General features: G+C 44.1%; 2 protein-coding genes and 1 long non-coding RNA gene across 4 annotated transcripts in view; 2 read left to right on the forward strand and 1 right to left on the reverse strand.

Moving 5' to 3' along the window:
- METTL25 (methyltransferase like 25) overlaps nucleotides 1–4,564 on the reverse strand; it is a gene marked incomplete at its 5' end in the record, with an annotated part of 49,810 nt that extends 45,246 nt beyond the window's left edge. For both annotated transcript variants that reach the window (XM_081211242.1, XM_081211241.1), the window contains one exon: nucleotides 4,276–4,564. In XM_081211242.1, coding sequence (XP_081067368.1) covers nucleotides 4,276–4,564 — 289 coding nt within the window. The remainder of the gene's footprint in view (nucleotides 1–4,275) is intronic.
- A 261-nt stretch (nucleotides 4,565–4,825) lies between these two features.
- On the forward strand, nucleotides 4,826–9,797 carry CCDC59 (coiled-coil domain containing 59; the record flags this gene model as incomplete). Its single annotated transcript, XM_081211280.1, has 4 exons — nucleotides 4,826–4,964; nucleotides 6,928–7,153; nucleotides 8,181–8,280; nucleotides 9,462–9,797. The coding sequence occupies 4 exons, from the start codon at nucleotides 4,826–4,828 to the stop codon at nucleotides 9,621–9,623; spliced, it is 627 nt and encodes a 208-aa protein (XP_081067406.1). The 3' UTR covers nucleotides 9,624–9,797.
- A 5,083-nt stretch (nucleotides 9,798–14,880) lies between these two features.
- Nucleotides 14,881–17,002, forward strand: LOC308596367. The gene is made up of 3 exons (XR_014012497.1): nucleotides 14,881–15,124; nucleotides 16,262–16,457; nucleotides 16,918–17,002. It is a non-coding gene; the product is annotated as an uncharacterized lncRNA (long non-coding RNA).
- The last annotated feature ends 5,200 nt before the right edge of the window (nucleotides 17,003–22,202 follow it).

The raw sequence follows: 22,202 nt of genomic DNA on the forward strand, positions 1-22,202 counted from the left end.
TCCACATTTTATAACACATACCTCATTAATACTTCCACAGCCACAGATAGAACCAACAATCCTCCAATTAACCCAGGAGGGAGAGGGGGATTGACAGTTAATGAAACACCATGGGACTGTCCCCCCCGCTTGGGGTGCGGTTGGTTGGGTTTTATCTTCTAGGGATACTTACCCTATCAGACCTCCACCTCTTTCTCATACCATTTTGACCCAGGAGTCCTGGCCCAAGGATGACTTGTTATTGAGGGGATGTTACCCATCTATTGGGGAGGCTAGTATGGGATCTAGGATTTCCACAATTGAAGGGCTAGGGAGGAATGGCGGTAGGGCTAGATATCTCTATCGGCGAAGGGTTTCGAGATGCAGTGATCCTCGAACCCCTTCCAATCTACGCCCCATCCCAAGGGATGAGGGTAGGGAGAACAAGGATTACACACCTCCGTCATTGGTGCTGTGCAATGCCAGGTCCATAGGCAACAAAACTGCCACCATGCGTGACTTTTTTGTCTCGCAGGGGATTGACCTGGCTTGCGTGACGGAGACCTGGGTACGGGAAGGCGAAGTAGTCTCCCTACATGAGATAACACCCCCAGGTTTCTCTGTCCTCCATCAATCGCGGACTGTAGGTCGGGAGGGAGGAGTAGCGTTGTTATTCCGGGAGGATTGCTCTTTCAGAGCTCTGCCATCACCGGCAATCTCCGGCATTGAATGTGTTGGTCTCATGTGGGGCACCAAGGAGAGCTTGGCTGTCTGGCTGGTGTACCGACCACCCAGCACATCTGCAGCCACCCTGTCAGATCTGCTGGAGGTGGTGGCGGGCTGGGCCTTGGAGTTCCCAAACCTACTGGTTTTGGGAGACTTCAACGTCCATGCCGATGCCGCTCCCTCCTCACAGGCTCTAGACCTAGTGACTTCCATGGCAACACTAGGGCTCTCCCAGTTTGTTTTGGGCCCCACTCATCAAGCAGGCCACACGCTGGATCTGATCTTTGGGGCTGGCATAGATGTGATCATGCTCCCCGCTGTGAAAGTGCCATGGTCTGATCACTACGCTTTAAAAGCCAAGATTGACTTCCCGCTCCTCCCCGGCTCGGGTGGCGAGCCTATTTGGGCTCGTCCGCGAAAACTGATGGATCCTGATAGATTCCGACAAGCCTTGCGGAACCCTGCTCCTCCTGGCGACTCATTAGATGACCTTGTTGAGGACTGGAATAACCGGCTCTTGGCAGCCATTGATGAGATCGCGCCTAAGCGCCCTCTGCGACCCCGTCGAAACCGGGCCCCTTGGTTTACTGAGGAGCTCCGGAAAATGAAGCGGGATCTCAGACGGCTAGAGCGAGTATGGCGACGGACTCGTGACGGAGCCTCAAGAACATCTTATAGGACGCTTATGAAAGCCTATGAGATGGCTATGAAAGCTGCTAAGAAATCTTACTTTGCAGCTTCTATTGCATCCGCTAGCTCTCGCCCGGCACAACTTTTTAGAATAATTAGGTCAATAACGTCCTTAGGAGGACAACCAAATTTAAGCACAAATTCGACCCACAGCTGTGAGGCATTCGCGAGCTTTTTTGCGGAGAAAGTCCTGTTGCTCCGCCGTGACCTCCCTGCCAATTTAGATACAGTGACTGAACTGGAGGCCCCTCGACTGACTTCAGGTCCAGTGTTGGACCATTTCGATCGGATACTCCCTACTGATGTGGATAGATTCCTCCAAGTTGGTAGGCCCACCACCTGCCTCCTTGATCCGTGCCCGTCTTGGCTGATTAGGGAGTGTCCAGATGTTGCGCGGACCCCCCTGGTTGAAATTATCAATTTGTCCCTTGACACGGGGACATTCCCAGGGGAACTGAAGGAAGCAGTGGTGCGTCCACTCTTAAAGAAAGCTTCATTAGATCCCTTAGACCTATCCAATTACCGCCCAGTTTCAAATCTTCCATACCTGGGTAAGGTAATTGAGAGAGCGGTTGCTGAACAGCTTGGTAGGTTTCTGGAGGAAACATCGGCATTAGATCCATTTCAGTCCGGTTTCCGTCCTGGTTTTGGGACGGAGACGGCTCTGGTTGCCCTAACAGATGATATCCGTAGACAACTGGATCGAGGCGGGTCAGGACTGCTGATCCTTTTAGATTTGTCAGCAGCCTTTGACATGGTCGATCATGATCTTCTGGACCATCGCCTTGCAGACGTGGGGATACAGGGCATAGCCCGTAACTGGTTGTGCTCTTTTATCTCTGGTCGGGGACAGAGGGTGGCACTAGGGAGGGAAATGTCGTCACGCCACTCCTTGGTGTGTGGAGTGCCGCAGGGCGCAATTCTCTCCCCAATGCTTTTTAACATCTTTATGCGCCCCCTTGCCCAGATTATCCGGAGCTTTGGGCTGGGCTGTCATCAATATGCTGATGACACTCAGCTCTATCTACTGATGGATGGCCACACCAACTCGGCCCCTTACACACTGACCAGATGCTTGGAAGCTGTGGCTGGATGGTTTCGTGGGAGCCGATTGAAACTAAATCCTTCGAAGACAGAGGTCCTATGGCTAGGTCGGGATAGCATGGGGATGAGGGACCAACTCCCTTCTCTTGCGGGGGCCCAATTAGTGCCATTGCCTTCCGTTAAGAGTTTGGGTGTAGTCCTTGACGCCTCCCTTTCCATGGAGGCGCAAGTCACAGCAACAGCCAAGGCGACATTTTTCCACCTTCGCCGCATCAAGCAGTTGGTCCCTTACCTTTCCCGCCCCGACCTGGCCACAGTGATCCATGCGACAGTCATCTCCAGGCTTGACTACTGTAACTCGCTCTACGCGGGGCTGCCCTTGAAGCTGTCCCAGAAACTCCAGCGGGTACAGAATGCTGCAGCGAGGCTCCTCACAGCGTCTCTGCCATGGGAGCATATTCATCCAGTGCTTTTCAAGCTGCACTGGCTCCCGGTGGAGTACAGGGTCAGATTTAAGGTGCTGCTTTTGACCTTTAAAGCCCTTCACGGCCTAGGACCCTCGTACCTACGGGACCGCCTCGCCTGGTATGCCCCACGGAGAGCCTCAAGGTCCATAAATAACAACACCCTAGTGGTCCCAGGCCCTAAGGAAGTTAGATTGGCTTCAACCAGAGCCAGGGCCTTTTCAGCACTGGCCCCAACTTGGTGGAACGCTCTGTCTCATGAGACCAGGGCCCTGCAGGATCTGATCTCTTTCCGCAGGGCCTGTAAGACAGAGTTGTTCCGCCTGGCCTTTGGATTGGAGCCAATTTGATTCCCTCCGCCCCCTTTTTCTTTTTTCTTTTCCTTCTCCTGCAATGAGGCTCCATTTTAATATTTTAATGTTCCATTATTTTAATGTTGTATTTTATTTTTGTTTTTAAGTTGTAATCACTCATCTTGTTTTTATTATTGCTTGTAAGCCGCTCTGAGCCCGGCCTTGGCTGGGGAGGGCGGGGTATAAATAAAAAATTATTATTATTATTATTATTCTTGGCCTTTGGGCTAAGATCAAGTGTAGTAAATATATCATACAGATATCTAACTGTATAAGCATCTAACTGCAATTCAACGTTTCCTTTCCTTTCCTTTATGTTAAGATCATTGATAAATAATGGGTTCTTTCTGTAAGCCGCCTTGAGTTCACTTGTTGGAAGAAGGTGGGGCACAGAGATCCGTAAACAAATAATAAAATACAGTGGTACCTTGGTTCTCAAACGCCTTGGTACTCAAACTTGGAACCTAAACACTGCAAACCTGGGAGTAAGTGTTCTGGTGTGCGAATGTGCTCTGTTTTGAGTGCTACACTTCTGTTTTGAGTGTTATGCCAAGGTCTGTCTGTTTTTCCTATTTATATTGCGTTTTTGTGGCTTTTTGGTTTTGTTTCTGGGACTGTGTGGAACCCAGTTCACCTACTGATAGATTGATTGTGTGACTGCAGTACATTGTTTATTGCTTTCATTTTATGGATCAATGGTCTCGTTAGATAGTAAAATTCATGTTAAATTGATGTTTTGGGGGTTGTTTTTAAAAGTCTGGAACAGATTAATCTGTTTTGCATTACTTTCTATGGGAAAGCAACTGCGCCTCGGTTTTGGAATGCTTTGGATTTGGAACGGACTTCCGGAAAGGTCTAAGTTTGAGAACCAAGGTACCACTGCAATAAAATAAATATAAAATTAAAATATAAAATAAAATAAATAAAAGGCAAACGCTTTTGCTAATAGCCAGTGGAAACCCCCGCCCCCCGCCCACGTGCGCTGCGGGCCGCCTTCTAAGCAGCGTGGAGGCGCTTACCGGCGGCCTCCTCCAGGGGGCGCTGCAGAGGCGGCTCTTCCAGGAGCTGCTGAAGCCTCTCTCCGCTCAGCGCTTCCAGCACCGCCTCCGGGGGAAGCGCCACCATCTTCTCCCACAGGCCGCGAGTGTAGAAGTCCACCGTGTGGGCCCGGCACAGCGAAAGCATCCGTCCCAGGAAGCGCGCCACCGCCCGCAGCCGCGCCACCACCGTCTCCGCCGGCAGCTCCGGGGGAAGAGGGCGGTTCGGCCCGGGAACCGGTGCGGAAGCCTCGCGGACGCGCCGCGACATCGCCGGCGGGGGGAACGGATGGAGCCGAGCTGCTCAGGCGTAAAAGGAAGGGCTCGGCGCTCGATTGGGAGAGCCTGTCCGTCTCCAAGGACGCCCGTTCGCTCTCGAATGCCCTGTCCAGGCTAAGCGAATCGAGCACCGACAGAAAGGCCAGCGATTTCTCTTCATCAGGGATAAGGGCGACTGCCGCGGCCGAAGAGAAGCGGGTCGCCGGTTGGATTACGTCATCGGCGCGCGGCGAAGCCGAGCGGAAGTTGGCAGATGGCGCCTGTAGCGAGGAAGAGAGAGGCGCCGGGCGCCGAGAAAGATGCTGGGGTGGAGAAGAAGTCGCAGGTTCGCCCCGGTCGGAAACGGCAGTGGAGGAAAGACCCGCGTCTGGTGCGAGGGAGCGTCCGGGAGGGTAAGGCCAGCCAGGAAGGAGCTGAAGGCGGGGGGAGGGGGGCGGTCGTTCCTCCTATACTGGCCCCCTTCTATTGCCTTTAAACTTCAATTTATAAACACTGGGCGATAAGCAGCTAAGTCGTACTCTGAATAGACCCATTCGAATCAATGGTGCACGTTGAATTATTATTATTATTATTATTATTTCTACCCCGCCCTTCTGGCTGGGTTTCCCCAGCCACTCTGGGCGGCTCCCAACAGAATATTAAAAACACAATACAATGGTGCCTCAGGTTAAGTACTTAATTCGTTCTGGAGGTCCGTTCTTAACCTGAAACTGTTCTTAACCTGAAGCACCATTTTAGCTAATGGGGCCTCACACTGCCGCCACTCCGCCGGAGCACGATTTCTGTTCTCATCCTGAAGCAAAGTTCTTAACCTGAAGCACTATTTCTGGGTTAGCGGAGTCTGTTACCTAAAGCGTACGTAATCTGAGGTACCACTGTAAAACCTCAAATATTAAAAACGTCCCTAAACCTTCAGATGTCTTCTAAAAGTCAGAAGAATGTGGCTAAGTTTGGATATCCATTTTGGTCAGGGTTTAGGCCCGGCTTTGGTGCAGAGGCTGCCTTGGTTGCCATGCATTTGGTTGTCACTAGGTGTAGGAAAATGCATCCTTGTTCGTTCTCCTCGACCTCCCCTGGCAGCTTTCGATACCATTGACTGTGGTATCGTTCTGGCCGTCTTGAGTTAGGGGTGTGTGGTACTTCTGGATCTACTGCTGTTGCCTGCAAGTGGCTTCGGTGGCGCAGAGTGCCTTCCGTCAGCTTCTGCTGGTGGCCCATCCTGGACAAGGAGAGCCTCACTATTGCTGTCTATGCTCTGGTATCCTCTAGCTTAGACTCTTGCAACACGTTCTACATAGGGCTGCCACTGAAGGCAGTTCAGAAACTTCCACTGGTGCAGAGTTTGGCGTCCAGGTTGCTCATTGGTCCTAGACAGTTTTAAGCATCTTACAACTGTTCCTGGCCTGACTGCCCTGGCTGCAGATTTGTTTCTGGGCCCAATTCAAAGTGCCGGTCTTGACGTATAAAGCCTTAAACTGCCCAGGGCTGTAATTATCTCAAGCACCGCCTTTCCCCATATGACCCGGTCCAGACCCTGCAAACATCTTTGTGTGGCTTCTCCACAAGAGGTCTGGAAGGTGCCAGTACCAACTGGGCCTTTTCTGCAGTGACTCTCCATTTGTGGAGTGCTGTCCCAGGGAGCCTCACTTGGTGTGTTCATTACATATCTTTAGGTACCAGGCAAAAATGTTTTCTTAATAACCAGGCCTTGGGCTAATTAATATTCTGTCGCCTTTAAAATGGGTTTGTGTGAACCACCCTGCAGTCTTTGGATGAAGGATGGTATACAAATTTAATAAATAATAATAAGGTTAACCACAAAATGTGACATCCTGGCAAAACATTTTATTTAAACATTGTTCACTTAGAAGTGTGCTTTGCGGGGCTCATAGCTTAGGCTGCAGTCCTAGCCCTACTCACCTTGGAGTTCAGTTGGACTTGCTTCTGGGTAGACACGGTTAGGACCTTAGGCTTACTAAGGGCTGTTAAGTATAAAGTTTGACCTTACCTACCTGTCCAACAAGGTCTTCCATCAGTTTGCAAAGGAAGAGACAGTGATCACATTCACACATCACAGGAACCTAGCTATAACTTAGTAAGACCATGTGAAAGCAAGGGCTCCCAGAGACGAGTTTGCAGAAAGGGTGGAGAGCAAGGTTAAGTTCTTTTACATGAGCAAGTCAGCTTGCTCAACATTCGAGTTGACCCTATTAACTACAGTTCTTCAAGAGAAGATGGAGCATTATTTCAAAGATTATCTGGAAGAAACATTAGTAAAAGAGAGTGTTATGTTATAACATTTGTAGTTTTAATCACACTTTTTTCTTATTCCACATCTTTTTTTGGTGTCTATAGGACAGGGTTTTGCCTTTTGGAGAAAGCAAAAGATCCAACGTGACTACAAGAAATTGCTTAAAAAGGAAAGCAATGCCAATCCTCAGAAGAACATTGGGTACAAAGAAGATTACCCAGAACACCTGAAGCATCTTTACTTAGCTGAAGAGGAAATGCTTAAGAAACAACGGAAGCCTAGGAATGTTCGCCCTTCTATACCAAAAGAAGAGGAAATTGCAACCACAAAGTAAGAAACCTTTTGGGAACTGCTTTTACCCTATAATTCCTTTTTAAAGGTGAGCCTAGGTTATTCTTCTAGCAGGTGTTTTCACAGCATTTTAGTTCCATTCAGGGTAATCTTTCATTTCCCAAGTTTAGTTCAGTGAAAAAGGTAGCAACTAGCAGTAACAGCATATAAAATAGTTCAGCTATTTTAGGATTTGGGTCAAATTATAGTAAATTGTCCTAAGGGATGTGGGTGGCGCTGTGGGTGAAACCACTGTGCCACTTGGGCTTGCCGACCGAAAGGTCGGCAGTTCAAATCCCCACGACGGGGTGAGCTCCCGCTGCTCAGTCCCAGCTCCTGCCAACCTAGCAGTTCAAAAGCACAAAGTGCAAGTAGATAAATTCCTACCTCCAGCAGGAAGGTAAACGGCGTTTCTGTGCGCTGCTCTGGTTCCCCCAGAAGCGGCTTAGTCATGCTGGCCACATGTCTGCGGAAAAACTGTCTGCGGAAGTGGACAAACACCAGCTCCCTCGGCCTGTAAAGCGAGATGAGTGCTGCAACCCCAGAGTCCCTGACCACGTTTGCTGAGGTTGATAGGAACTGTATGGCACCACATTGGTACATAGAATAAATACACAGAATAAATGTGGGGAATAAAGTTATGGTACATATAAGGAAGTTACATGATTACATATGCATTTTTCTTAATAGTTGCAAACCACTTTTCAAACGTAATAGATCTCAAGCAGCTCAAAATAGTTAAATCAGATTTATAGGTCGATGATAATTGCTCTGAACATGATAGATGCAGAATAGCAGACAATGCTGCCTATCTGAAAGGTGGTGTTGGCAAAAGCAGTTCTGTAGGTCAGATGAGCAATAGACTCCTTTCCCCAGCACAGCCCTGTTGTTGTTGCTGCACTTTTCCAAATGGTATTGAGAGGACCATTGAAAGCACTGAATCAGAATTGCAAACTTTACACGAATAGTATAATTGCATTAATCGAAAATCAATACTTTTACTCACTGGTTTGTTTGTCTAATGCAGGTGCAACACGGTTCATCGAAAATTTAAAACAAAAACCTCAAACCAGAAAGCAAAAGAAGAATATGAGAAAATAAAAGCCGAACGAGAGAAGAAAAAAGAGGTAAGTCTTAAAGTCTTAAGTTTCTCACAGAAAGTTAGCACTTTAGAGAGTGGGAAGAGGTGAGAGTTAATCAACAAGGGTTTTGTTTTATTCCCTGGCACTGAAGTTGATGCGGGCAACTTCTTTTGTCTTAGTAGTAGATAGGTAGCCGTGTTGGTCTACCATAGTCAAAATAAAAAAATTCCTTCCAGTAGCACCTTAAAGACCAACTAAGTTAGTTCTTGGTATGAGCTTTCGTGTGCATGCACACTCCTTCAGAACACACCTCTGAAGAAGTGTGCATGCACACGAAAGCTCATACCAAGAACTAACTTAGTTGGTCTTTAAGGTGCTACTGGAAGGAATTTTTTTATTTTTTATTTTGTCTTATAGCTCATGATAATTTTATGTAACTCACTCTATATATTGTTGGAAAGGGGTCCACCAGTCTGGTTTTTTTATAATACAGTTATTAATACCAATCTTTCAAATACTGAATTATATAATTTAAAGTGGCCCCCTGCATGCTATACTTGATGGTTTCATGATTTTCTTTATTTCTGCATTCCAAAATCTTACTAGTTTCAATTACATTCTGGTCATAATCATAATCTCTTATACAACAACTGCAATATTAATAGTTTCTGTTTGTGTTGAAACATTAAATGATTAATAAAACTGTAAATGAGGAACTCAAAACTATATCCTTGTTCTTTCTGTGTGGCAATTATTCTGTCCATGGTGTTTCTTCCTGTCCTTGTAAGATGCTATGTCTTTCTCCCCCCTCCCCCTAATTATTGCTCTCATCAGTCATGCCCAAGAGATCCATGCCCATGGAAGCTGATGTCTTCTCAAACAGGTGCACTGTAGTCCTAACCATGAAGAACAATGCAATAACATAAGCAAATGTGCTTTCCCCCCTGTATCAGAAAGACACTAGAAAGACAACCTTGGACTTTGTCATTAGATAGGTAACTGTGTTGATTACTTATTTTTCACACTAAAAACATTGGAACAAATGAAGGAGGTATCATGGACAAATATTTTAGATATCACCATTTATTTTCCTAGCATATATACCCGTAAAAAGATATTTGCAACTTGCATTTTTATATATATATATATATATATATAAATAATTTCTTAAAAAGTATGAAAGTCATACTTCTTTTAATTACTTGGGTATTTCTTTATTATTTCAGGCAGCCATAAAAAGAAGGGAAGAAATAGAAAAAGCTCAAAAGCTCTACAAACAGAAGAAAATGGAAGCTTATAAAATTTTAAGTAAAAAGACAAGAAAAGGACAGCCAAATCTAAACTTACAAATGGAGTACCTCCTTCAGAAAATACAGAAAAACCGATAAACTCTTGTTTTTTTATTACAGGTGCAAACAAAAATGAGCCTTTAAGATGATAAAACTTGTTATCCCTCCTCAGTATTGGAAAACCTGATATTAAAGAATTGGCTCTTGGGAAAGTGTACAAAATTATGATGAAAGTATTTTGAGGGTACCAGAATAAAATCTGTTTTCAAACTATCTGAACTTGCAAATCTGGGTATCATATTTTTCTAGTAGTATTTTAAAATAAATACATGTATCTGCATTAGACCAGCAGTGGTCTAATTTTAGCTAAAATCTCTGAATTCTTGTGGTCTTGGTTTTTAACCCATCCAGCTGTTACTTCACCTGTGTTCTTAGAATGGGCATCACACTGTTTACCACAACAAACACGAGACTATTCCTGATTCAATCTCACTTAGTATATAATTGTTGGAAGTGTGATTAATGGACGGAGGTACTGATATTTTATTACATTAATGAATAGCTGCACTGCCGTCAAGTACTAACTCATAACGAAAAGCCTGGTTGACACGAGTTTTATTGGGAAGCAAAGCAATATGTATTGATTTTAAGATAATGAAAAGTGGTTCTGTCAATAGCAGAATCAAAGAAGATAGGTACATAAGCAGAGTCAATCCATGGAATGATTTTTCTTCTTTTGCTGTATGATGCTCTTACACAAATGTAACATCTTAATCCTGTGTATCCTCCTTCCAAGTCAGTCTTGGGCCCTGCAACACTTTGGTTGTGCAATGATAGATGACACATATGGAGATACACGTCTCTAATGCCAGGTTTGATCACTGAAGCTCACTGTTGTCAATGCAATAAAAAGCAATATGAAGCAGCCCTTATATTGGGGAGATTAAAATACTTTTTTAAAAAAATGAAAATGCTATGTTTCTGCCTTTTTATTCCATTTGGCTAACACAGGCCTGGAGTGTTAAATTTCATGTGTGTTTTAAGTTTTACCCATGGATTGTAGGTGGGACACAACCACACACACACCTTGTAATCAGACTGTCTCACCAGAGTGGTGCATACCCTGGTTATCTCCCGCTTGGACTACTGCAATGTGCTCTATGTGGGGCTACCTTTGAAGGTGACCTGGAAACTACAACTAATCCAGAATGCAGGAGCTGGACTGGTGACTGGGAGTGGCTGCCGAAACCACATAACACCTACATTGACTCCCAGTACATTTCCGGGCACAATTCAAGGTATTGGTGTTCACCTTTAAAGCCCTAAATGGCCTCCGCCCTGAATACGTGAAGGAGCGTCTCCACCCCCAGCATTCAGCCCAGACACTGAAGTCCAGCGCCGAGGGCCTTCTGGTGGTTCCCTCTCTGTGAGAAATGAGGTTATAGGGAACCAGGCAGAAGGCCTTCTCTGTGGTGGTGCCCGCCCTGTGGAACGCCCTCCACTCAGATGTCAAAGAAATAAACGACTATCTGATGTTTAGAAGACATCTGAAGGGAGCCCTGTTTAGGGAAGCTTTTAATGTTTGATGTTTTATTGTGTTTTTAATATTCTGTTGGAAGCCGCCCAGAGTGGCTGGAGAGGCCCAGCCAGATAGGCAGGGTATAAGTAATAATAGTAATAATCATCATCATCAGTGCTTTTTTCTGGGGGTATGCAGGGGTACACATACTCCCGAAACATTTTGTTAATCTCCGTATTTTTGTCCATTTACTGTATTTTTCCCGTTTTGATCTATAAAATGGTGATTTTCTTGAGTCAAAATGAGAGTACCTCAACATTTTTTTAAGAAAAAAGCACTGATATATAAAATAATAAACAACAGCAATTATTATTACAAGGCTTGTATGGTGAAAAGGAGATGTGAGCTGGGGATTTGCCTCTGTGCCTTGCTGTATGTAGAGGATATATGCTTAAAACTTGAATGAGCTAACACATTGCGTTTCTCTTGCATCTTTTGTTGTTGGTCAACTGTGAAATTAATTGTATGATAACTTGTATGACACCTAATGGCAGATTTATCTGATACAGAAATAGTAATTCTAACTACGAATATCAATTTTTAAATACCATTTGAGTGGTGTGTTAGGTGTACTGTGTTGCAAAATTCACCCAGCGTTCGTTTAGAATTGTAGAGTTGGAACGAATCCAAAGGGTCATTTAATCCAACCTCTGCAACATGGGCATAGCCAGGGGAGCAGCTGCCGCCCACCAACTCAACAAATAAAACTACCTAACTAACTGACCAATCGAGTCGCAGATAACTTGTTTCTGCCCACCCCCAACAAAAGTCCCACCTGCCCTAACATAAATCCTGTCTATGCCCATGCCCTGCAGTGCAGGAATCCTGCCCATAGCCATCCCTGGATGGGCTCAAAGCACCAATCTTCTGACTAACAGGCAGACTCACTGACCCCTTGTACCACTGGGGGCTAAGGGAAAGCTCCTTTTTCAGAAGTGTATATTAGGAAAAATTGTATACTAAAATGCATCAGGACTTTTTTTAAAAAATTGAAGCAGGAAAAATGAGAAACGGAGAAAGAGAAATTACCAGATTTGTCCATCCCTAGCTGCAAAAAGCAACCATTTACTAATTTATTTAAATAGATTTTCACAGTTACAATAGCTCCTTGCAAAGATGGTCTACTGCAGTAAAACTTTAAAATGTGCCTGTCCTGTTTTAGGGAGGAAGTGAGACTATTTCAGCTTGCTTGTTCCTGCTTTAAATGCAGCATAATTGCTTTTCAGAAGCTTTTGGTTTTTATCCCTTATCATTGAAACCCCACTGGGTGGCGGCATGGAGCTGAAATTCAGCAGCAAGAATACATGGGTGCCTGATCGTTCAATAGAACAGATAAAATCATAGTTAAAAAGATCCGGTGCTATTTGAAGACCTGGTGTGATTTCAAGAGCTTACAATCTTAGGGGAAAGAAATACATTTTTAAAGCATTGCCCAGGAAAGCATTTATCAATCAGAAATTTCAGTTTTAGGTCCTTGAGGCAGCAATCCTGTACACAGTTGCCCAGGCGTAAATCCTATTGAACTCAGTAGGACTAAACATCTGAGTAATGGCCTACAGTGTAATCCCTAACCATGCCTACTGAGAAGTAGGTCCTACTGAATTTAATATAGCTTACTCCCCGGTAAATGAGGTTAGGATTATAGCCTTCATTTTTATTGGCACCTGGAGCAGATATTCAAGGAGAACTGAGATTCAAGGGGGAAGAGGAATCAGAAAAAACACCCCCCTCTATTTCTGCCATGATCCTCTGCTGAATTTGAGCTCATTTGTCCGAAATGTAGCCTATCTTCCCCACCCCATAATGATTTATTAGTATTTTCCACTGCTAATTGAAAAATTAGTTATTTAGTCATTTTTTTATGTGTGACAGCAAAATAAAAGTTCCATAAAAGTGATTATGGACAGGAACAATGTTTTATCTGCTCGTTTGCGCTTTTGAGTTCATTTTTCCCTTTGATCGAAAATGATTTTTATTTTATTTTTTTCCACACTGATGATGTGTCAGAAATGAAGTGTGAACCCACGAAATGACAAACTGTTCTTGTCTCGTTTTTATATTCCAACCTGCAAATAAAATGACCATTTCTCAGTGAGAATGCCCCTGCTGACACACTGCTATCGTATCAGCATATTTCCCAAAATAGAAGCAGCAGTAACTAATGGTATAATAGCATGATTGTCTTTTAACAGAGAATCTCCTTTTCCAACCAAACCTTACCAGCTCTGTAGAAAAGTGATTTCATTATTTTCAGTATATATGGAATGACGTTCTGGCAAATTTTGGCCCCTCCTGAGGAGCAGAATGATACACTGTCCAACATAATGACTATGTTTCTTTCCTTGTTATATTTGATGCCCGCTCAAGCAGAATTTTCAGACATTATTCAGAATGATGGTACTTCTTCTGAAAGAGCTGTGGGAAAGTGTACGTTTTCAGAGAAGTACTCAACAACAAACGGAAAGAAATATTGGTGGCACTGATGTGATGCATCAAACCCTAAACCATTTCCCTGAAGAAGATATGAACATCTTAGCCTTCAGAACAAGAGGACTCCAGATGATTCATTGGTTTCACTGGTTTGTAATGGTTCTATCTTCAACTGACTGCAAGCAGAATGCTCTTCTACTGGTTTGGGAATTTCACAAACCTGTGGTGGCCAAAAAAACAACCCACCAAACCTAGCTTTCAGAAGTCACCTTCCCTCTGACTGGGGAGTAAGGAAAAGGTTTATCACTTCTGCTGCAAGCAAACATGGAGCCTTCTTTCTGAGTGAGAACATAATACAGTGGTACCTCGGGTTACATACTCTTCAGGTTACATACTCTTCAGGTTACAGACTCCGCAAACCCAGAAATAGTGCTTCAGGTTAAGAACTTTGCTTCAGGATAAGAACAGAAATTGTGCTCCAGCAGCAGCAGGAGGCCCCATTAGCTCAAGTGGTACCTCAGGTTAAGAACAGTTTCAGGTTAAGTAGGGGCCTCCAGAACGAATTAAGTATTTAACCCGAGGTACCACTGTAATCTGCGTAGCAATGAGGAAAGAGTCATTCATGGTCCAACCTACTTCTGGGCCATTTGACAAAAAACATAGAGCACTTTGCGGATATGACTTTGAGGGAAAAGTTAATCCGATTGCTTTTCTAGTTCAGAATTTTGTACCAAAAAAACCTCCTTTCGAGGCAGGGTGGTATAGTGGTTAGAGTGTCAGACTAGAAGGGTTCAAATCCCTACTCATCCATGAAGCTCAATGAGGACCTTGGGCCAATCACTGCCTCTCAGCATAACTTATCTCACAAGATTGTTGGGAGTTTTAAGAATGAACGGGGGAACCATGAACACTGCTTTGAGCTCTTTGGAGAAAAGGTGAGATATAAATGTGAAGAAGAAGAAGAAGAAGAAGAAGAAGAAGAAGAAGAAGAAGAAGAAGAAGAAGCTAATACAAAAATAGCTGACTCATAAATAATACACAACACTTCCTGCAAGCAGCTATAACTGTGAAAATAACTATAAATTAAGTGATTTAAAAATAAAATAAAACAGGTTCGTAGAGGTGAATCTCTTGGTCCTCCTACCAGCAGGAGGAGTCTGCTAATACAAGAGAGGTGATTTCCCCTCCCCGCATTCCCCTCTTCTCATAGGCCTCAGTGCCTCCCCTTTGATCTGTTCTACAGAGGCAGCAGATCCTTCAGAACATATTTTCAGGGAGGCTGAAGAGAGGAGGGAAAATAAGAATTTCCCTCCCCTCCTCCTCCCATTAGTGGATGCATTCCTCTGGATTTTAAAGCCTTGTGTTAGGGCACCAATTGGACACAACCCATAGTCTTAAGAGCAAGAAACAGTGGGTGAGATCCAAAGGTTTCCTTCCATGAACAGAAAGGAGCATTTGAATCTAACACACTAAATATAAAGAGGAAGGTCATAACAATGTGTTTTGGAACAATGATGGAGAAACTGAAAGAAATATGACAAGCAACTAGGAACAGTTTTATCCAAAGGCTTTAATCAGTTGAACAAATCAGGTAAATTAATTGTTAAATAAAAACAGGCAGTGTTTTACCTACAAGAACTATTGCTCCTATTTAGGAACAGACTTGTAGAGTCATAATTTGTATTTTGAACTCTCTAGTGTACATGAACTTCCTCCAAGGGGGGTAGGGGAATGGGGGGTGGGGAGTCTTATCAAGAGAAAACGACTGACTAAGTGAAATAAAGAGCTATTGAGGTTGCACTATTGTATTCTCTGTTGCTAGGGAGAAAGATCATTTCTGCACTTTTCTTAAAATTCTGCTGGTTGTGATGTCTTTGGATAAGAGATTTTTTTTTAAGATTAGCAAAAAGAATGTAAGAAAATTATAGAGAGCTTGACAAAAGAAATATAATGGCAATTGTTCAGTGGATAGGATTCATACAGGGATTTGCTATTGCAGTCCTTGGACATATAACTTTCTCCTTCTCTGATAGGTAGGTACGTAGGAAGATTTGTAAATTAATCAGTAGTGGTGCAGGCATACATACCAGAGGGAATTCTAACTGAGAATCTAAAGGCCATGAACAACGGTCAATTAGTATGATTAACATAAGAAGAACCCTACTGGATCATGCCAAAGGCCCATCTAGTCCAATATCCTGTTTTCACAATGGTCAAACAGATGTCTACAGGCTACAAGCAGAACATGAGGGCAACAGCACTCTCCTCAGTTGTCCTCCCCTTAAGATATGTTGCTGGGCTGGAAGGTGGGCAAACCCACGTTGCATTGGACAGAATGTCCAACTCCCAATGATTGTTATAGCATCAGATATTCCCTCACTATCTGATGCATGCAAGATAAATCTAACTATACTGACCCTGTGCGCCTCCCATTTTGTTCATGTCAGATAATGGTGCCAATTGAAATGGTGATTGTGGACTCAACACAGAGAGACATAATCACAAGCTGATGAGGATAAGAGCTTGTAAAGTAATTATAGCAAGGAAGTGCCTCAGAATGATGGCTCCTTTTTTGTTTTTGTAGGATTAGGTCTCTGGGATGCAGCACCCTTAACTACAGTTCCCGGGACCTCTGCTTGATCCTACTTCCTTCTTTAAATCTGGAGATATCAGGGATTGATCTGAAGATCATCTGCATGCAAACACCTTCTCTTTTTTCTTCCCACAGAAAGTAACATTGCAAACAGAGCTGGGACCAAGGATCTGTGCCAGGGAGAGTTTGTGGCAGAGGACCACAGGAGGTTTCAGACAAGCTGTTTCCCCAAGAGGTGACCAAAACAAATGCTGGCAGTCACCAAATATCTGATCCTACTGCAATCTACAACCTGTGAATAAACAAATGGTACCAGCCAGGGAGTGTACAGGTTGTTGTTGTTTAGTCGTTTAGTCGTGTCCGACTCTTCGTGACCTCATGGACCAGAGCACGCCAGGCACTCCTGTCTTCCACCGCCTCCCGCAGTTTGGTCAGGCTCATGTTTGTAGCTTTGAGAACACCATCCAACCATCTCGTCCTCTGTCGTCCCCTTCTCCTTGTTCCCTCCATCTTTCCCAACATCAGGGTCTTTTCCAGGGAGTTTTCTCTTCTCATGAGGTGGCCAAAGTATTGGAGCCTCAACTTCACGATCTGTCCTTCCAGCGAGCACTCAGGGCTGATTTCCTTAAGAATGGAGAAGTTTGATCTTCTTGCAGTCCATGGGACTCTCAAGAGTCTCCTCCAGCACCATAATTCAAAAGCATCATTTCTTCGTCGATCAGCCTTCTTGATGGTCCAGCTCTCACTTCCATACATCACTACTGGGAAAACCATGGCTTTGACTTTGACAGGTTACACGGAGCTTTCTCAATCAGAGCAGAAAGACTGGGTGAGTGAAAGTGAGGTCACAGTCTTGTATGGAAGCAAATCAGAAAAGAACAGCAGTTGTTGTGCCTCATGAGACCAGGAATGTGTGATGCTGCCATCATAACAGCTAGTATGATAAACGGCTAGTTTATTGATAATCTCCTCACACAATTCTGTTGGAACCAGCTGACTTTCAGATGAAACCACAGCTCACATCACATTGTCCACTTGGGGCTACAGTAGTTTTTTAAAACCGGCCTCCTGCAGACCATTTCATCTTTAGCTTGTGGATCAAAAAGGTTGGCAACCTAGTGCAACATTTTTCAGCTGAGTCTTCTCATGAAAGGGCTCGTGAAGACCCAGGGCCAAAGGCAAAAGTGGGCAGGGCAAAGGATGTGACTCTGTACAATAGGGTGCATTCCAGCCATGTAAAACCCAGAGGTTTCTACACACCCTGCACACATATGTCTATCCGGGCAAGGAAGAGACATTACTTTAGTTCAAGGACACGTTATAGCCACCAAATGAACTCAAGGAGGGTCTGAAGCATGGCTGGTGGTGAGTGTGGTCTGGGAAGAGCTGCAAGGATCAGATTGGGAGTCCTGGAGGGCTGCATTCAGCCCTAGGCCCAGGTGCACCAACTCCTAGGGCAGAGGGGTCTTCCACTCCACTCAGTATTTGCTGGCATGGGGCCAGGCCCCCTTGATGTTGAGGGGCTGGAGGAGGCTGAGCACAGCGTGGTTCAATTGCTGGCTCCTGAGCCATGGGAGAAGAAGCCACAGTGCTGGGCTCCCCACTTGGCCTCCTCCCAATGACGCAACGTCACATGAGCACTATCACATGATACCACACATGTGCAAAACGCACTGTCTGCCCCCCCCCAATCCTGGGAACAAGACGACACCAATATGCCCAACTCCTGCTCTAGCGTGACTCTGCCAAATCTGAGTTCATTAGCAGTTAGTAATGTGCAGTGTTTTTTTTCTTAAAAAATGTTTAGGGGTACTCTCATTTTCTTACTCCCATTGAAATGCTGCCCCTCAATGAGGCCAAGCATAGATTCACAAAATGTTTTGGGGTATGAGCACCCCTGCGCCCCCCCCCCCCGAAAAAAGCACTGGTAATGTGTAACTTGGCCTTGAAAAAACTTGGGAACAACTAGCTCATTAGAACAAGGGTAGCCAACTTGGTGCCCTCCAGATGTTGTGGATGACATATCCCATCATTGTTGATCATGGGCCATGCTGGCTAGGGCTGATGGGAGCTGTAGTATCTAGAGGGCACTGTGTTGCCTTCCCCTGCATTAGACAGAGTAACTGTCTCTCTTCAGCTTTAATGTTGGCTATTCTCAGTCTAGTCAGGAACAATGACCACTAGTCAATATTGTGACACACCTAGTTTTATCTCTGTTCTAGCAACTGACTCTACATTGTGCTTTTCTTGGGGGGGGGAATCATCTTCCTCCTCTCTGTACAGTACTCAGATTATACAGTGGTACCTCGGGTTACAGACGCTTCAGGTTACAGACCCTTCAAGTTACAGACTCTGCTAACCCAGAAATAGTACCTCAGGTTAAGAACTTTGCTTCAGGATGAGAACAGAAATCGCACGGCGGTAGTGGGAGGCCCCATTAGCTAAAGTGGTACCTCAGGTTAAGAACAGTTTCAGGTTAAGAGCAGACCTCTGGAACGAATTACAAAGTTCTTAACCCGAGGTACCACTGTACTTAGGTACTCCGTTCAAACATCTAATGAAGATGGTTCTGCCCCATGAAATCTTACAGCACAATGCATTTGTTAGTCTTCAAGGTGCCAACAAGGCTATTTTTATTTTTTTAAATAAATCCATACAAATTAGAAAATCATTCACAGCAACTGAGTTGGTTTGGGCAGAATATAGGGCAACATTTGCAATAAGAGTACTTAGCAAGGCTGATGTCTTGAATATGTTGACCACTAATACAACTGTGTGTTATTATTTGGAAGGTATGATATACTGGACATTGCCTTTAAATCAAGTGCTATTGATTGTTGAGCTGCACGAGTCATTGTCTATTAGTAATGTGGAGCTTGCTCTGAGCTCTTGCCAATTCTTTGTTGCTGAGCAACAGCATTTGTCCCTCCAGTTAAGCATTTGTAGCATGTATGTATGGATTAAAAATAAGAATGATGTAGAATGCAAAACACTTTTCTCATTGTTCTTAACTGTTTACGAGCCAAGCAAAAGTACTTGTCATATTACTTGACAAGGAACAAACTGCTATGCCAAGACTGGCGATTCTGGGCCATGCATACTGGATGGAAACCAAGTAACTGCCATCTGACAAGTAAAACAACCTATATCCTTATGAGTTGTGGTGGGTGGGGAGGAGCTGTAGGCCGAGACCCTTCGAATTCCTGGATCCAGCAAGTGTTAAAACCTAAGCAAGGATTCAAATTCCTGAAATAGCCAGGCTAGTTTCCTGGTGAAGTAATGGTCTGTATGGGTTTAACAAGTGCCAGACAGCAAATGGGTGAGCCCCACTCCCTCAACTCGCTGGTAGTTAGGAAGACAAAAGCCAGAGTTGAGAGCTGAGTTGCGTGAGCTAGAAGCTGGAAGCTGGCAGGCTGCAGGCTGAGCAGCTGGGAGTCAGAGCCATGCCTGATTTCTGTTGGAATCCAAGGCTTTGGCTATGGGAGAAGCAAGACCTTCTTGGGTGTTAATGCTGTGACCTCCCTCATTGTAGGCTCAGGTTGTATATATGTGTAAATAAACCATATATCATAAAGACATCACAGTCTCCTCTGTACCTCATTCCAAAGGAAGCATGTACCCTAGGTAAATGCCTGGAATCCCTGGAATCTTCCACCGCTCAGAGATTGGGGTGGCACGCAACAATATTCAAATTCTTTGCCTTCACAATGTCACTGGTTCCTGTGCTTCATTTTAAAATACAAAGACTTATATTTTTTGTGAGCTTACTTGGAACAATGTGTGCAGTTCATTATAACCTGACGGATCAGTGGAAATACACTCAAGTTAATCACAATGGAATTTATATTGTTCTACATTTATTTATGGTGAGTCATTGCATCCCATTGGTGGTTTTAAATTGAAATCAAGTTTGAGTGAAATTACAGGTGCTGATGCTTATTCAGTCAACTTTAGCATCATGCCCACCTGATCCTTACAGGTTGTAGAATATATGAGTCAGTGGAGCATGAGACTCTTAATGTCAGGGTCATGGGTTCAAGCCCCATGATGGGCAAAAGATTCCTGAATTGCGGTGGATTGGACTCAGGTGAAAACATGGACATTTCTCACCCCCAATTAACCCTCCTCGGCACCCCAATCCATCCCCCACAGGGCATTTCCTATCAGAAGAAAGTCAAGTTCCACCACACCAATGGGGCATAGCACACACACTCTCCACCATCAGGAGAAAACCCCTTAACCCCGATTTTATTTTATTCTTTGGTAGAATGAAAAACACACGTCAATAAATACATTTTAGAAAGGGGTAAGATTAGAGGCAGATGCACAAAGCATTTTTTAAATTTAAAAAATCAAGACTTCTTTTACTATGTAAATAAATTTGTCTCTCTTTTTTTAAGATTTGATTTCTTTGTTACTTCTTTTTTTCTTTATAAATTTTCTATTTTGTATATATTTTTTCTTTTCTTTTTTACCTGTTAAGAGATAATACATAATGTTTGTATAGACATGCAAATCTTTTAATCAATAAAGAATTGATAGTTAATAAAATAAAATAATAAAATAATAAAATAAAATATCAAGACTGCTTGTGCTCCACTCTTCCCCCACCCCTTTCTTCTTGCCCAGGGCAACTCTGTCATCTTCCCACACCTCAGAGCCAGTGCGTCACATGGGGCTGGGCCTCGGTGATGGCAGCCTCTCCTCCTCCTTGCCCACTCTGCAGCAGCAGCTGCGATGAGCTGCTCATGGGAGGAAGCCAGCAGTGGCGGCCATGGAGGGGCAATGAGATGCTCCCCTACAGCCACTGCTCGGGAGAAGCGCTGTCTCTTCCTCCCCTCTGAGCCTAGCACTGGCAAGGGAAATAGGGACATTCCAGGATCAAATTAGAAGCTGGGATAACTTGCATCATTTTGGTACTGCCCCTGGAAAATAGGGAAGGGTATGGAACTGTACAGTGGTACCTCGGGTTACAGATGATTTGGGTTATAAACTCCGCTAACCAGGAAGTGGTTGCCCCAGGATAAGAACAGAAATCGCATGCCAGCAGCGCAGTGGCAGCAGGAGGCACCATTAGTGAAAGCAAGCCTCAGGTTAAGAACCGTTTCAGGTTAAGAACAGACCTCTGGAACGAATTAAGTTCTTAACCCCAGGTACCACTGTAATATAGAAGTGTACAGTATAGCCTTAAAAAAATATGACTAGCATTCAGCCATCATCTGTGAGAGGGCTAAATGATAAAGATGCATATATCAAGGGTAGGCAAAAGCTATTTCCGGAAGAGTAGCATCATGTTTCAAACACCCCATTTAATACATTGGCACTTGCTTAAAGAAAAATGCAGCAAGCTCTAGTGGGACAGTGGCTTTCTTTCATGAATCCTACCCCAGCACTGCAATGCAGTAGGCTTTTTAAACTAGGATTTACAAAGTCACTTGTGATGCAATTTAGGTGGGGAACAAAAAGATGGTTGCAGCACTAGTGTGCCTGCATGGAGCAAATTGCAAGTCCATCAGTATGCAGATTCTCCATTAATATATAATGTATAAATACAAAAATAATATGAAAAATATCAAAAGGAGCCATTAGTAGTCATAATTATCTCCTTTGGTGCTCTTAATGTAGAAGTGGCTTGTGCCTGCATGCTTCTAAGCATGTTACTAGCCTTTATTTTATGGATGAAATAGCAATACCAAACATGCTGTATGTTAGAGGTTTTAGGATTCATCATGGAAGTTGTAGACTGCTGCTCAACGCCACAATGAAACTGGCTTTGCTTCTAGAATTGGGCCAATGAAATGTCAGCAGTCCTTCTCATTAAAGCAGAGGGATCCAAGGATTGCTCTGGCACACAAGCCTCGACAGTAGCAGGGGAAAGCATACGATGAATTAATACTAGCATCTCTTATGCTGACATCATCTTGGGATATGATTTATTTATTCATTCATTCTGCACAGCTTCAGACCTACCAACTGCCCTGTTTAAACAATAAATAGATTAAAGATGAGCAAGGTTTTAGGGAGAGGGGAGAGGATATCTTTGTAGGATAAATAAATAAAAGTCATGCAAACATGT

The sequence above is a fragment of the Podarcis bocagei genome, assembly GCF_964188305.1.
Source record: "Podarcis bocagei genome assembly, chromosome: 10".
NCBI lineage: Eukaryota > Metazoa > Chordata > Lepidosauria > Squamata > Lacertidae > Podarcis > Podarcis bocagei.